Raw genomic sequence first — 16,076 nt, forward strand, 5'->3', positions numbered from 1 at the left:
GGTGTGTGGGAACAAGGATGCATCTAAAAGCTGCAGGACGGTAGCTCTCGAGGACCGGGATTGGGCAGCCCTGAACTTAATGATACGTCAGTGCAGTGCAGCAGCTCATTTAAAAACCACTCACACACAGATACTTCAGATTATACACTACAATTACTAATGTTGTTTTGCAATACAAATTTGTATTTCAGTTTGAAGCTATAAACACTATAAGTGGATAAAGGACTGGATACTGATAAACTGATAGATCATATAAATGTTTTACTGCTGTAAGTCCTGTAACTAATTGTATTTACTATTACATATGCACAGTATATATGCACTGCTCAAAGAAATGGAACCTAACAAAAAATAAATGAAAGGTAAATCGCATAAATCAAATAGTGGATCTTGGTGAGTGAACTATACAAAATGAAAATCTTTAACATACATGTGAGCAATGTTCCCTCTAATTTTTCATGTGTCTGAGCGAACACACAAACTCCCTGAGCGGTCCCTTGGACCACTGTGAGCAACAGCAGACAGTGTGCACTGTGGTCACGCCAGCATCGAATCCATCCAAGTTACATGGTTTATTAAAACAATCAAATTACAGCATTTACATTTATGTTAGACTACTTTTAATTAACTGCCTTAGCCCACTTACGATGAAAAAAAAATCTTGTTCATGACCTGTGTAGGATGTTAACACTATTGGAAGTACAAAAAAAAAAAAAAAAAAAAAAAAAAAATTATATATATATATATTTGCAAAAGAATCTGGCTGCAAAATAAAATACAGTATATAATGACCAATGTTGGGCAATTTAATTATATAGTTACTTATATAGTTACTTCTTCAAAAAAGTAACCGAGTTATGCAAACAAAGTTTTTTGCAGCTGTTTACCTAAAAATGCAGCCAAGGCGTTTTTTAAATAAACATTTAAAACTATTTACAGAACAATCAGGTGTTCTGCATCAAATTTGATGCCACAAAAATTATTTGTGCCACTCCAAAAAACAATTTCTGACCACTATGAGATAAAGGAGAACAACAGCCTGATACCTGCAGGCCTGACAACAGGAGATGTATCACTCCTGTAACACCTGTAACATTCAGTAGTCCATTGTTCTGACACACACAACAAAACTATTGACTACACTACACACTAACTACACAAGATTTGCGCTAAATGTCTCAAATCTCTCATATCTCAAATATCTCAAAACACCTCCGTCACTCCTAAAACTTCCCCCCTTCCTAAACAATAAATGCCATGTTGCCATATCATATTTTGATTGGTCCATGGTATATTTTTCGACCAATAGGAAAGGGTGGGTTTGTTTGGTTCTGTTTTTGCTCACAGGGGGAGAGCGCTTTCCTTATAAAACGCCGTTTACCGTTTCTTCCGCAGTAAATATAAACAACGATAGTATTCAGGAAGAAAACCAAACATTGCATATATTTGTTTTTATCATAACTCTGGTTTTATGTGGCCTATCAACTAGAGATGGACCGATCAGATATTACGTATCGGTATCGGTCCGATACTGACCTAAATTACTGGATCGGATATCGGAGAAAAATAAAAAATGTAATCCGATCCATTAAATATCAGGAAAGCACCTCACAAAACTTGCAACACGCCGTAACTCACCTCAGAACGTTAGCACGTCGGAGCAGTATGCATCACGTGATAGAGCGGCTGTGGCATGCGGGACCTGTCGGTGGTCTGGATAGCATTTGGAGCTTCGCTAGCAACCTGGCATTTCATCTCCGACAAAGTTATCCCCGAGAGAAGTAAAGCAAGTGTGTAAGTCCATCTCTGAATGTTTGTAAAGCATTCCTGCGTTAAGCTTAACAAGCGATATATGGAGCAACTGCCTCTTCTTGCTGCTACTTCAATCATGAAACTGCTTAATGATCAGCTGATCGGCTTTTCTGTCGTGAGTCCATCTCTCTGGTTTGTTTTTGGCCCACTTTGCACCAGAAAGAGGAAACCAGCGGCTAAACAACAGCAGCACGTTTAAGCTTGATCAGCTGTTGTTAGAATTTATTTATTATTACTTTCTACTCGAGGATCTTTTTCTACGTAGCTGACGGCTGGTAACTGTGCAGGGGCGGATCTAGCAAAGTTTAGCCAGGGGGGCCGATAGGGCATTAACAGGGAAAAGGGGGCACAAAGACATACTTTTCTTTCTTATTCTCATTTAAAATATCTAGCTTTTAATAAATAATTATCCGAATCTTACACCGAAAGTTTTAATTTGATGTAAAATGAATAGAAGTCAATTACTGTATATAGTGAATATTAAGTCTAATATATATACCCTAGTAAGCTATAGTACTTTTTCCTTTGGGAAGGTACCATCTGTACAGTCTGCAATTTTGTTGAAGAAAGATGTTGAATCTATTTAATATTTCTTGAAAAATAATTGATTTCTGTGCATTTTTTTTCACACTGCATCAAATTAAGGTTGATTACGTTGATTAAGCATCATGAGGTGGCGCGTGAGGGGTGGTTCCTTATTTTTTATTTATTTATTTTTGTTGTTGCTGGGAGTTGGAACCCTATTAGTTAGGTTGCTTAATATTTACGCTAAGTACTCTTTAAAATACCAGAATAGGGAGGATGGTGTAGGTTTAAGTTTATTAGATTGATCAGTATTGCTGAACTATAAATATTTTTTTTTTTTGCATATAGGTATAACAGAATAGCTTTAGTGTAGTTGTTGTTTTAAACTTGAGTATGAACTTATACAAAATGCAGCAAGATATTTAAAAAAAAAACAGTTTTATTGATTAAAACACACTATATCGGATTCATATCGGTATCGGCAGATATCCAAATTTATGATATCGGTATCGGTATCGGACATAAAAAAGTGGTATCGTGCCATCTCTACTATCAACACAACATTTAAAACTGGTATAAAGTCCACACGTTTTCCGTCAATTGTTCCGTCTGTCCTGCTCACCTCTCCAATGGTTGTACACGTTATTATTAACGTGGCTTCACTCCATATCATCCACGCCGCTTTGCTAGCTAAAACACCGTTGTCGGCACATAAGGACGCTGCCATAGCCTGTCAACGACGTTGTTTAGCTGCATACTGTATATACGAATGTGAATCGCATTATTGGCTGGACTATGGCATCCCATAGGTGGCATCGTTCTAATCCCTTACGGGAGCAGCCAGTCATTTACTGACTAACACTGCAAAACAGAATTGTTAACATATTAATTTTAATTTAAATTCAGGCTGGATTTTTTTTGTGCACAACGCAGATTTTCTGTGCGCAGAGACCGTGCCAGCAATTGCGCACATGCGCAGCTTAGAGGGAACATTGCATGTGAGTTAGTAGTGTTGTGTAGGGAGCCGTTGACATGTCTTGAAGTTCTCCAGAGGCCTGATAATGAACTAATCATTTGATTCAGGTATGTTGACCCAGGTTGATATCTAAAACCTGCAGGCACTAGAGGCCTGGGGTTGGACACCCCTGGTTTAGAGCATCAATAAGCTCTTTCTAAAGGACAGAAAGACCTCATGCCAACCTCATGGAGTATCATTCTGACAGTTTAGTCAGAAACATGCACAAGTAGCCTAGTGGAGGTAATTTTGTAGGGCTCTGCTAGTGCTGCTCTTGTTCTTCCTCACACAAAGGACAAAATACTGGTCCGGGTGTTGAGTTGATGCCTGCCTTAGCCTATTTACACTCTTAAGACTGTGCAGCGAGATGCAGCAAACCTTCTAGTACCAGCATTTATTGATGTGCTGTACTGGAAATACTGGACTACCTCTGAACCTAAATGGGCAATAGTGACAATGACACTAGCAAAAAGCAAAACTGGAGAAACGTCAGTCAGAAAGGCCTCTCCAATGGCACAATATTGTCATGTTCAATTGCACCAAAGGAAGTGATGTAATTTTACAGCGAATTGTTGTAGAATGTCACTTTGGTAAAATAGTTCAAAAAATCTTGAGCAACTATATTCACGTGAATAACTGAACACAACATAACATTATGAAATGACGGATAGATTGTGCAGTTTGAAGCACCAGTATTACGGTTTTATCCACTGCCATGTTTCTTTATTTGAACTATATTTGGAGAATCACACTAAAACATAACTGAAAAGTAAAATACAGTTAATAATAGCATAAAACCAAGTTAAGACCCAATAAAATATAATGAAAGGAAACAAAAAATAAGAATAAAAAACATTATCAATAAGAGTTTCCACAGAAAGACTTAACAAAAAAGTTATCATTTGGTTCTGAGCTTGTGATTGAAGACAGCGAGGAGCAGTATTTTTTTTTAAAGATAAATTGAGATAAATAGTCTGGAGCTGTTGAGCTGATGTGGCATTCTTAGAGCAGACAGAACCGGATCACTGTAGAAGGTTCCATGATTACAGATTCTGACAGTCAGACACCTAATTGTTAGAATCTGGAAACACTGCAGAGAGGATTGGCTAGTTTTTCATGGGCACAACCAATGACTGTATGGGCACAACCCACAAATGCATTTTCCTCACAAGTATGGCAGGAATTCCAACAGTAATAAATTTATTGCTAAGAAACATTGTTACAACAAAGAAATAAGTGACCAAACAGAAATTCTCTTTTTATGCTAGGTGTGTGTGTGTGTGTGTGTGTGTGTGTGTGTGTGTGTGTGGACAGAGAGACATTATTCTTTCAAATCCGTGCACCTAGATTTTTTCACAGCATAATTACCTTCATAGCAGCCAGTGTGTGTCCTCGATGACCTACAGCACTCTCAGATGCTCACTGATTTCGGTGTTTGGCTCTGAGTGTTGGTATTTCCCTGTTATGATAAAGTGGGACCTCCCACCCCAGATGTTGGTTCTGTTAAGATACCACTCCACACTAAGCCATGGACATAACGTACAGGAAGTAATGTCTTTTGCACTGTCCTTTGCTCTCACAGTTCTCTAGCAGCCTCAGATATTTTGCTTTTCATTTGAATTTCTTTTACTGAAGTTTTACTGAAGAATGAAATGCCGTGAAGGCTGCTCACTTTTACAGATGTGAAATCTCATCTTCTATTTGTTGATATTTTCAGCTTCCTGTCTTGATTAGATACACATATTCTTATGATAGTGTTTTAGGTAAAGCTACTTTTGACTCCTCCCTTACTCAAAAAGGGATCGCGACAGTAGGTAGCTATACATAAATGATTTGGCAGGTTATTTATGCTGGATCTGCAGACAATTAAGAATAAATAAATAAATATATACATTTTTAAACTTAATTTAAACGTATCTTAATGTGCATTTTTCTTACTTGTAATTTTATTTGTTTCGTTTTTATTTAAAGACCTTTAAATTCCTGAAATTATGAAAAATAAATAGTATATAGCGCTTCTTTATTACACGAGCAGAACCAAGGTTTCCACAGCACAACCTAGTGGTGAATGACAACATTGCAGGAGAGCAAAGCTAAGAGCATTTTGGCGGTCCTTTTAAAAATGCCCTGTGCTCTTCTGTCATTGGCTAGTTGCAATGTCTGTCAAGGCACTTCCGACAACTCTCGGCAGCTCGGATGTGATGCACTGCTCTTCTGACTTCGGAAGTTACAGCGTTGTTACAGTGTAGCTCGTATCAAATCACACTGACATTTTATAAGTATTAAACTTGTCAGAGGTCTTTCCTTTTCACCAAATGGCTTATCCAGGATACGGCGGAGTGAGTAAACTGTACTAAACACTGTTAAACGAGCTACAGTAGCTAGCAGGAGGGTTAGCTGTTGCTGGAGGCTCTTGCATATTTTACGTTAAGTTGTGACTGTAGAGGTGCTGCATTTGTTCCTGTACTCCTGTAGTAATTATTAATGTGGTAACTTTTTACCTACTGTAACTCAGGAGCTATATTGGCGTCCTCTGTTGATTGTAAATGAACTTTTATACCCCGAAAAAATGTCTTCCGGGATGAAAAATCTCTCAGTGCTCGCCTTCAGTCTCTCAGCTGTGTATATGAAAAAGGTTTTGGCATAGAGTAACCTATGAAATTACAGCAAGTACGATTATCGGTGCTAAAGACTTTCTTTATGTCTGTACACTGTATTTAAACAAGCACTGCAGAGTATTTGAAAATGTAGCGTATTGACAGCACTTTGTGTAGGGCACACAGGGCAACAGGTTATAATTGTTTTGTGGTATGAAACAAATCAGCACTCTGATCAGTGTTTTACATACCAGTACTAATCTTCTCTCTATTTTCTGTCTCAGTATGGGGGCCAAATGCCAGGCATGCCACCGCAAGGAATGCCAGGAGGGCCCATGAGAGGTCCCATGCCTGGGAACATGGGGGGTCCGATGGGAGGTGGGCCACCTCAAGGAGGATATGGACAGTATGGAAGCTATCCAGGAACATTTGGTGCCCAACCCCCACCTGCAAATGACCCAATGTGGGGATACTTTACAGCCATAGCAGGCCAGGTGAGTTTGGATGCATGCAGAAACATGTCAGTCATAGTCTTTAAGAAAGTCACATTTTCCCAGCAGCTTTGATTTCATTTTCATATTTCAGATCAAAAACGAGACAGGCTCTGTCTGCAGATGTTCAATATGTCATAAGTGTCAGGAGCTCAGATGAAGCAGTAAAGGAGCTCTGACTTAACTTGAGTTCCCTCTGTCATCAATGCATAGATAATGCACAAAATCTTGGCTGCTGGCCTCCAGTTCGAAACGGTGTGAGCACAAAGTTTTACTTGATAGTGTGTGCACTCAGCTGAGAGGTTGTGGCTTGCTGAGACGAGAGCAGAAAGTTGTTTAGTTTTCAAGAAAAAACTGCATTAGAAACATTACAAAACAGCAGTGTACATGCACTTGCACAATGATGTTTGCAGTTATTGCACTCAAACTATTTTTGTTTAGTGGTTTTTATTCCGGGGTATTATTTCCTGTGGGATGAAACTGTTTTTAAACCTACTGGTTCTCATCTTCAGAGACTTGACACAGCTGCCTGAGGCCGACAGGTCGAACATTCTCTAATATCTGTTGATCTGTGGTCGTTATATTTTTCATATTTGTCGCACACTGTAGTCTACCAAAATCTCATGGTTAAACGAGTTTTATTTAAAGTATCAAGGTTAACGGTGGATTATTTTAATTGAACTTTTTTTTTTCATCTTCACTTACACTACCGTCTGTCACATCTTCTTCCTTTCTTTACTTTCTGCTACACAGACAAGATCCTCTGCAAGAATGAATCATGTAGGACTAATATTAGTCTCTTAACCTGCCTACATACCATTTTCAACCTTTTTGGTGCTAAGGCATATCAGAGGTCAAATGTAAAGTTTTGATAATTATTAAAGTTTAAATAAGTGTCCAAACAGGCAGAGAGAGAACATGAAAACTATACAGAAAGACCCCAGTTATGGTTTGAACTGTCTTGCTATGCAGTGACAGAGCAAACCTCTACATCACCATGCCACCCTGCATAAGTGGTTGAAGAAATAAGTCACAGATAGTTAATAATTCGGAGAGTCAACTCTTACATGTCACCTCATTCACTCCTTCAAGCAATTCTAGTCAAAATCTGTTAGTATCACCCTGTCTTTCTCTGGTATCCCAGTCAGTGTTTGTTATAAGCTAATGTAAGCTGCAAGGCTTAAAGAGTGAGTGCCAGTAGAGTTTGTACTGGTCTATAAACCTTCCATCCGTTATGGATGCAAAATAGAAGTAAATGCACAAAATAATCAAACTATTGGTAGCATTCATTTAAACTCGTTGGTTTCCTGGCACAGGCTCGGGTCTTATGTATAGTTTTTTCAATAGTGTTGAGTTTGGGTGTTTGGGAAGGCCATTCCAGAAGCTCAATGTTAGGCAGCTTTATCTCTTACAGAGCCAACTTTGTTGTGTGTTTGGGGTGATTGTCCTGTTTAAACACCTAATTGTGTCCAAGTTTCAACTGTTTAGCTGTTGATTTGAGGTGATGTTGAAGAATTTGGAGGTAGCTCTGACAGATCTAGAGGAGGTCTGTGTGGATGAGTGGGCCAAATCCCTGTTGCAGTGTGTGCAAACCTGGTCAAGAACTACAGGAAACGTTTGACCTCTGTAATTGCAAATAAAGGCTTCTGTACCAAATATTAACACTGATTTTCTCAGGTGTTCAAATACTTATGTGCACCAGTGCAATACAAATAAATTCTTTAAAAATCATACAATGTGATTTCCTGATTATTTTTTTTTTAAAATGCTGTCTCTCACACTGGGGAATGCACCTACAATGTGAATTTCAGACCCCTCCATGATTTCTAAGAGGGAGAACTTGCAAAATTGCAGAGTGTTCAAATACTTATGTTCCTCACTGTATACAGCATAAAGAATGAGCATCATGGTACAACCATCATGCTTGACAGTTGATAGTGTTAGGTTTGAAGTCTCACCTTTACATTTCTTGTCATTGTGGCCTAATAGTGCAGTCTTTGTTTTGTGAAGGATCAGGATCACTTATATTGGAATCTGCATCTGTTTAGAAATGGAAAGGTCCAAGATAAAGCTGAGACCTTTCCAACTTTTGTAAATCAACAATTCTTCTTAGGTCTTCACTGAGTTTCATGCACTTTCCTATTCTTTTAGGTATTGGTTAATCCAATGAGGACTGCCAATTTTTTTTTTTTTTAAACGGTGAAATAAATTCTTTTTTAAAATAAATCTGGTGGGAAAGAGAAATTACCAGTTGTAATTAATAGGCCTTGGCTTTGTCACATTAGGAAACCATCCAATTCCTAATGCAGAACCATCCGCACCACTTCTTACAATTTTAAGTGAAAAAATATGTGACTTCCTGCTCTGTACAGGACGGCGAGATTGATGCAGAGGAACTCCAGAGATGTCTGACTCAAGCTGGTTTTACTGGCAGCTACAGTCGTAAGTTTACTGCTTTCTCTTTAACTAAAGAGGTCGATGCTTGAATTATGCTTTTACACAATTTCTGTTTTAATTTTGAAGGGCAGTTTATATCTCCAATATCGAGCTAAAAGTTCCAGCTAAGTGGGCCCTTTAAATATTTGTTACTGAGAGCAATTTTTACTGAGAAACTGAGGAATTTTCACCGTCACAGCTTGGATTTTATAAATGTACACTTTTTTTGTGAAGTCTTGTTTGTGGACTGTTCACTGCATATCATTAATACGCACCTATGTTTATGTGTATTTAAAAGGGACAGATTAATTAGCAATTAATATGCCAGGTCTTTCCTGGCAGGTTGATGACATATAAAATTAATCAACAAAAGCAAACATTCAGACACATGTGAGCAATAAGTATGAGCAAAAAGGACAAAAACACGTAGGCGACTTTCCGTGAGATTACTTCACATCATGAAACCTGCTGAATTAACCAACAGTAATAACTTTCTAAAGCCGTCCTCTGGCCCGCCCCCTTAGGGCAGCTCTCACATGTTTATACATGTAGTTCCACACAGTGCTGAGCTCGAAGAGAGAAGTGAAAGGTTCAAACAATTATTGAAACACCCCAGAGTTAAGAGGAAGGATGAGGTTAACACACGTTGCAAGAATGTAATTGCGCATGTGAAAGTTTGGTCATAAAAAATAAATTTTTACAGAAAAGTCACATTTATGAAAACCTTCTGTTGGCTCTAATATTTGACTTAGAAGATGCTGAAGCTGTACAGTTCTACCATTTTTGGAGTATGGCGTGTTGCATTTGATCTTCATAGCCACTGGTCTATTGCTCACTGGATGGTTGACTGTCTATTATAAAGAAGGTAGTGAATGACAGATGAGTGATTTTGGACACAGCTACTGTATCTGTAGTGATTGGTTAACAGGTTTAAAATAGTGATTCAGTAAGTAAATTATCTGCAGCAGTTTTTGTTGTGAGCTAACAAGTAATCTATATCACCACCTAGGGCTGCTCAATTAATCGAATTTTAATCACGATTACGATCTGGGCTTTTAATGATCATTAAAAATGACTGAGCCGATTATTAGACCCTCCCTTGTGCTTTACTCTGGCGCTGCTCCGTGTGGCAAATCGAGCGCACCTCTCTGCATTTCGAACAGGCGTCACAACAATTAAGAGGACCCGAGGGAAGCTCGGAAAGCTCGGAAAGCTAAGCAGAAGTTATTTGGAGAGGAGAGTGACTGCCGTTGGTTGAAAAGAGAAGTTAAAAAAACCCAAAAACTTCAGTGGTGTGGAAACATTATGGGTTCGCGGAGTCAGACGTGGATCAAGTAGACATAGTGTGTAAACGTTGCTACAGCGTCGTAGCTGCACCACAGAGCAACACTGCAAAGTTCACTAAACATAGATGTTTACATTTTTCATTTATTTCTTATATTGCAAACATTTGCACTGTTATCAGTATTTGCACACTATTTTATATTATTTTTTAAAGTCATTATTCAATACGTTGTTATTGTTAACCCTTTAAAGCCGGTCAGAGCAGCACGCTCTGTTTTGTGTAACTATTTTTAAATCCCTGTAGAACCTGAACCGCGTAAGCTAGCGCAATAATTTTTTTGCATATGAAACTTAAATCTTATGCCATCAGCTTGTCCTAAGTCACGGTTTCCTTCCACATATAGCTTCGCAAAAATTGCATAAAAAGCGCTTGCAGGAACAAAAACATAATATTCCAGAAACACGCTTTGCCAATCCGATCAGCTGTTCGTAACACTTCCCACAATGAAAAAGATGTCAACGCGAACTATCGCATGTCCGCCATTTCCTGTCCGAAACCGGAAGTGACGTCATTTTCACGGAAAATGTCGTTTTTTTACTTGTAGGCCTTAAAAGCCTATACTGGTGTTTTTATAAGTCATGTTTGACTTTTCTGAATAGTTTCTGGGATGCTTAGAACTCGAATTGCACTGCTGGAAATAGTTTATTTTGATGCACATGCTGTTTTCTTTGCAAATTTGCATCATAGGATTGTTTTTTTTTTGTTTTTCCTGCAGTATATAAAAATTGCTGTATCTCCAAAATAAAACTATGAAGACACTTAAACTAAATTTCCTGTTGTTGTAAACTATTTTTTGCAACTTTTTTGTATTTAAAGTTTTGAGGGATAAACCTCTTACATTTCTCCAAGTAGAAATATATGTAAAAAAAACAAAACAAAAACGATTTTCAATTTTTTTGTAGTTTATTGCACTTTTTTGCAATTAATGTAATTACTATGGACTTAATGCATACATATTATTAAAATATGGGCTATAACAGTATAGCAACTTGAAATGCTCCCACAAATGGCACTACAACATGTAAAAAAATAATATAAGCTCTGGCGGACTTGGTTCTATAGTAGGTCTTAAAGGGTTAAATAAATATCGTCAAATAATCGAGATCTCAATTTCAGTGAAAATAATCGTGATTATCATTTTTGCCATAATCGAGCAGCCCTATCACCACCAGCTTTTTCACAAGAGCAAATACTAGTTTAGAGCTTTATTGAGAAACCTTGTAGGAGTCATACGATTTGGAGTCACATGGAACTTCCTTTAGGAGCTTCCTAAATCCAGACCTTATCTTGGGATGCTTTGAGTATGGTATTAGCTCTGAAAGTTGCTTTCAACCACCAGGCAGTACTTTTGTGTTATCTTTAAAATGAAAATAAAAATGTTGCCTCAAGTAATTTCTAACATGTGTATTATCTTTACAGCCTTCAGCCTGGACACATGCAGGATCATGATTGCAATGCTAGATGTATCCTTTTTTGTACAGTATCTTTGGTCTAAGTAGCTGCAATATGCTGCTCGTCATATCCTAATCAAACTTTTCAGGTGAAATTCCTCAGGTTTATAGCAGGCGTGACTCAACCTTTGCTTTGTTATAGCAATTACTGTCCTCATATCTGCGCTTAAATCTTAACCAACCTGTCACCAGAGAGACTTGACAGGCAAGATGGGTTTCAATGAGTTTAAGGAGCTGTTTTCAGCTCTCAACGGCTGGAAGCAGAACTTCATGATGTTTGACCGGGATCGAAGTGGAACTGTAGAACCTCACGAGATGACTCAGGCTATCAACGCCATGGGTGAGAGTCCTAACATTTCAGCATCAGATACTTAATGGCTAATATCATCTTTAATTTAGTGACACTTAATTAGACCTAATAATATGTGACTGGTTTTTACTGGAGTTACCACTTGGCCCTCACAGTGAGAAGGTTCTGGGCTCCAGCCTTCAGGCTTCTCTGCTTGGAGTCTGCATGTTCTCCCTGTGCCAGTGTAGGTTTATCTGGGTACTCCGACTTCCTTGGGCAGTGCAAAGACAGGCATGTAAGGTTAATTTGCGTTTCTAAATTGGCCATATTTATGAATGTAAAGTGGATAAAGCTTTTAAACTGTATAGAATAAAGTACATTCAGTATGACTTATAAAGCCACAGAATAATGCTATAAACAGACGATTCCATAACAGCAGGCCTTAATCTTGAGTCACAGTACTACGAAATGCTGGTGATAATGGTTTTCATCATTATTAAATCTTTCAATTATTGTAAAAAAAATCTATTTATCTATACCTATCTATCTGTCTATGAAGTGCTTTGCAGCTTTCTTGCAAAAGACAGCAGTGAAGCACTTGCTTCCACTATGATGAAAGAATAAAATATTGAACTTTATTTTGCTCATAGGAGTGTTCTTTTGATTTCAAATCTAGTAAATTATTTCACAGTGACACAACTTTTGACCAGCAGATTGACAGGAATGATGAGCCTGATATTGTGGCCCCCCCCCCCCCCCCCCTTTTTTTTTTTTTTTAAGGCTACCGCATCAGTCCACAGGCCCTGAATGCTATTCTCAAGCGATACAACAAAGGGGGCAGGGTCTTCTTCGATGACTATGTGGCCTGCTGTGTGAAACTCCGAGCTCTCACAGGTATGAGAAGACAGACAAGGTCTGACATGTTCAGTGATCAGCCATTGCAAACGCAGACATGGCTTTCATTTCACCTGTATTCCCCTGCTGTTCGCTGTAGTGTGCTGCAATGTTCTACTTTGCTCCATCCTTACGTCTGAGTCACGAAGCAGCAAGAAATTAGTTTTATTGAAATCATGACCCTGATCTTACTCTGCCTGTTACAGACAACTTCAGGCAGAGAGATGTCATGCAGCAGGGATCTGTCACCTTCCAATATGATGATGTAAGTATTTTTTATGTCCGGTGTTCCAATTTAGCTCTGCCCGAATCTGCTCAGATCACCTGGTTGCTGTGTTTGTGGTGTTCCAAACACCTGTGTTACCCATGCAGGGAAAAAAAGATTTCTCCAGTCTTACTCTATTTTATTTTATTTATTTATTTTCCTGTCCTAATCCCCAGTCATGGCCATATCACAGTCCAAGTTAAGCCCTTTGCAGACATGAATAGGCAGGATTTGGCCAGCATTATAGACATTTTTCATCGGTTGTGAGTTTGGTGCACTATTCTTACATCAGCACAACGTAAACTTAACAGTAGAAAGTTACAAGGTTAAAGATCGATTTAAACTAGGGCTGCTCGATTATGGCAAAAATGATAATCACGATTATTTTCACTGAAATTGAGATCTCGATTATTTGACGATATTAATTTAACCCTTTAAGACCTACCATAGAACCAAGTCCGCCAGAGCTTATATTATTTTTTTTATTTTATTTATTTATTTATTTATTTATTTTTACATGTTGTAGTGCCATTTTTGGGAGCATTTCAAGTTGCTATACATCAATACAACTGTTATAGCCCATATTTTAATAATATGTATGCATTAAGTCCATAGTAACTACATTAATTACAAAAAAAGTGCAATAAACTACAAAAAAATTGAAAATCGTTTTTGTCATTACATATATTTCTACTTGGGGAAATTTAAGAGTTTTATCCCTCAAAACTTTAAATACAAAAAAGTTGCAAAAAATAGTTTCCCACCACAGTAAATTTATTTTGAGTGTCTTCATAGTTTTATTTTGGAGATACAGCAATTTTTATATACTGCAGGAAAAACAAAAAACAATCCTATGATGCAAATTTGCAAAGAAAACAGCATGTGCATCAAAATAAACTATTTCCAGCTGTGCAATTCGAGTTCTAAGCATCCCAGAAACTTCAGAAAAGTCAAACATGACTTATAAAAACACCAGTATAGGCTTTTAAGGCCTACAAGTAAAAAAACGTCATTTTCATGGAAAATGACGTTTTTTCCCTTCCGGTTTCGGACAGGAAATGGCGGACATGCGATAGTTCGCGTTGACATCTTTTTCATTGTGGGAAGTGTTACGAACAGCTGATCGGATTGGCAAAGCGTGTTTCTGGAATATTATGTTTTTGTTCCTGCAAGCGCTTTTTATGCAATTTTTGCAAAGCTTTATGTGGAAGGAAACCATGACTTAGGACAAGCTGATGGCATAAGATGTAAGTACAACTCCTCCGGTTTCATATGCAAAACAAATTATTGCGCTAGCTTACACGTTTCAGGTTCTACAGGGATTTAAAGGGTTAACAATAACAACGTATTGAACAATGACTTTAAAAAATAATATAAAATAGTGTGCAAATACTGATAACAGTGCAAATGTTTGCAATATAAAAAAATAAATGAAAAATGTAAACATCTACGTTTAGTGAACTTTGCAGTGTTGCTCTGTGGCGCAGCTACGACACTGTAGCAAAGTTTACACACTATGTCTACTTGATCCACGTCAAGTAGAACCCATAATGTTTCCACACCACTGAAGTTTTTTTTTTTACCTCTCTTTTCAACCAACGGCAGTCACTCTCCTCCCCAAATAACTTCTGCTTAGCTTTCCGAGCTTCCCTTGGGTCTTCTTAATTGTTGTGACAGGTGTTGGAAATGCAGAGAGGTGCGCTTGATTTGCCACACGGAGCAGCGCGAGAGTAAAGCACGAGGGAGGGGCTAATAATCGGCTCAGTCATTTTTAATGATCGTTGAAAGCCCAGATCGTAATCGTGATTAAAAATCGATTAATTGAGCAGCCCTAACTTAAACCTGATCTCACTATATCTGACTTGCTTTTTCATATGCACTTCTTTCAAGCAATGTGTAGAAAACTTAAGAACTACAGTGATAGTCCCCTCCTCACCTATACCCTTTATCGCTCTGGAGCTTTTCCGTTGCACTGACAGGGCTCCGAGAAACTATCATAGAGGTTTTGTCCTTGCACACCTGTACACCCACGGTGTGAAATGTTCTCAGCATGACAAACAAAAGCACGCTGTGCAGAGGGCCCAGGACGTGTTTGCAAGCTGTGGGATCCTGCAGCAGTTGGGGGTTTGCTAGCATCTTGCTGTAGCTTTAAAAAGCATTTCCTGTTGAGTTGTTGTGGATGACCACATTTACCACTCTTCCCCCTCTTGTTGACAGTTTATCCTGTGCACAATGGCCATCTAAGTGCTGTCGTCTGTCCCAATCCACGAGGGCAAGCTGTTTGTGTGCCAATCAGAACCTAATTCTGGATTATTGTCTCACGGGAATGCAAGGGAAGGCCAGTATACTAAGACTGTGCAGCAACAGAAAATTCACCCACTGCTTGTAATGCTTACTATAATGCATTAATTGTGTATTTTACACAGGGATGTGCTGAAGATGTACACACATATTATAAATCAGCATTGAAGGGCAATATTTTAAAGCCTGTAATAGAAATGTTTGTCTTTCAAAATAAGGGCACAAATATTATAATCTTTTAAGTTTATTAAAAAAAATGTAATCTCATAAAATCTGCATGTAGTGGCTTTAAAGGGCTTCATCATAAACACCTTTTTGGATTTGGACTTCAAAAATAAATTTTTTATTTAGGATGATTTCCAAGAGATTTTATTCAATAACCAAACACCTGTTTTAACAGAAATTGTAAGATATGCTAACAACGTATCGCTGTTAAAAAGATGCTCTGATGTGCCATTAGACTTTCTGAATGTACGCTCCAAACACCTTTTGTTGGACTTACAGGAAGTGCATCACGAGTCACGATTGATTGTTGTTACAAAGAACATGTTCATTTGCTTTTTATATTAAATGTTTGACAGTAATGGATTTTGTCAGCTGCTGTTTTCTCATTTCCCCAATCTGATGTATACCTCTGTTTTATACAATTTACAAA

The 16,076-nt window shown here is 38.0% G+C and overlaps 1 protein-coding gene across 1 annotated transcript; it reads left to right on the plus strand.

Annotated features, from left to right (window-relative positions):
* Window positions 1-5,526: 5,526 nt before the first annotated feature.
* Window positions 5,527-16,005, plus strand: LOC146547626 (grancalcin-like). Its single transcript, XM_085265560.1, has 8 exons — window positions 5,527-5,691; window positions 6,234-6,443; window positions 8,813-8,882; window positions 11,641-11,684; window positions 11,865-12,012; window positions 12,742-12,855; window positions 13,062-13,120; window positions 15,338-16,005. Exons 1-8 carry the CDS (start codon window positions 5,668-5,670, stop codon window positions 15,362-15,364), a joined length of 696 nt encoding a protein of 231 aa, XP_085121686.1. The 5' UTR covers window positions 5,527-5,667; the 3' UTR covers window positions 15,365-16,005.
* Window positions 16,006-16,076: the final 71 nt, after the last annotated feature.

This window comes from Mchenga conophoros, linkage group LG23 (genome assembly GCF_057382185.1).
Source record: "Mchenga conophoros isolate Kocher_MC1m ecotype Shallow Benthic linkage group LG23, M_conophoros_male_GT1.1, whole genome shotgun sequence".
Classification (NCBI taxonomy): Eukaryota; Metazoa; Chordata; class Actinopteri; order Cichliformes; family Cichlidae; genus Mchenga; species Mchenga conophoros.

Excerpts from the sequence above, each read along its gene's own strand:
- LOC146547626 (XM_085265560.1), top strand. The coding sequence starts at position 5,668 with ATGGCTTATCCAGGATACGGCGGA. Across the intron at positions 12,013-12,741 it reads TCAGGCTATCAACGCCATGG|GCTACCGCATCAGTCCACAG; the intron begins GTGAGAGTCCTA and ends TTTTTTTTTAAG. Across the intron at positions 12,856-13,061 it reads GAAACTCCGAGCTCTCACAG|ACAACTTCAGGCAGAGAGAT; the intron begins GTATGAGAAGAC and ends TGCCTGTTACAG.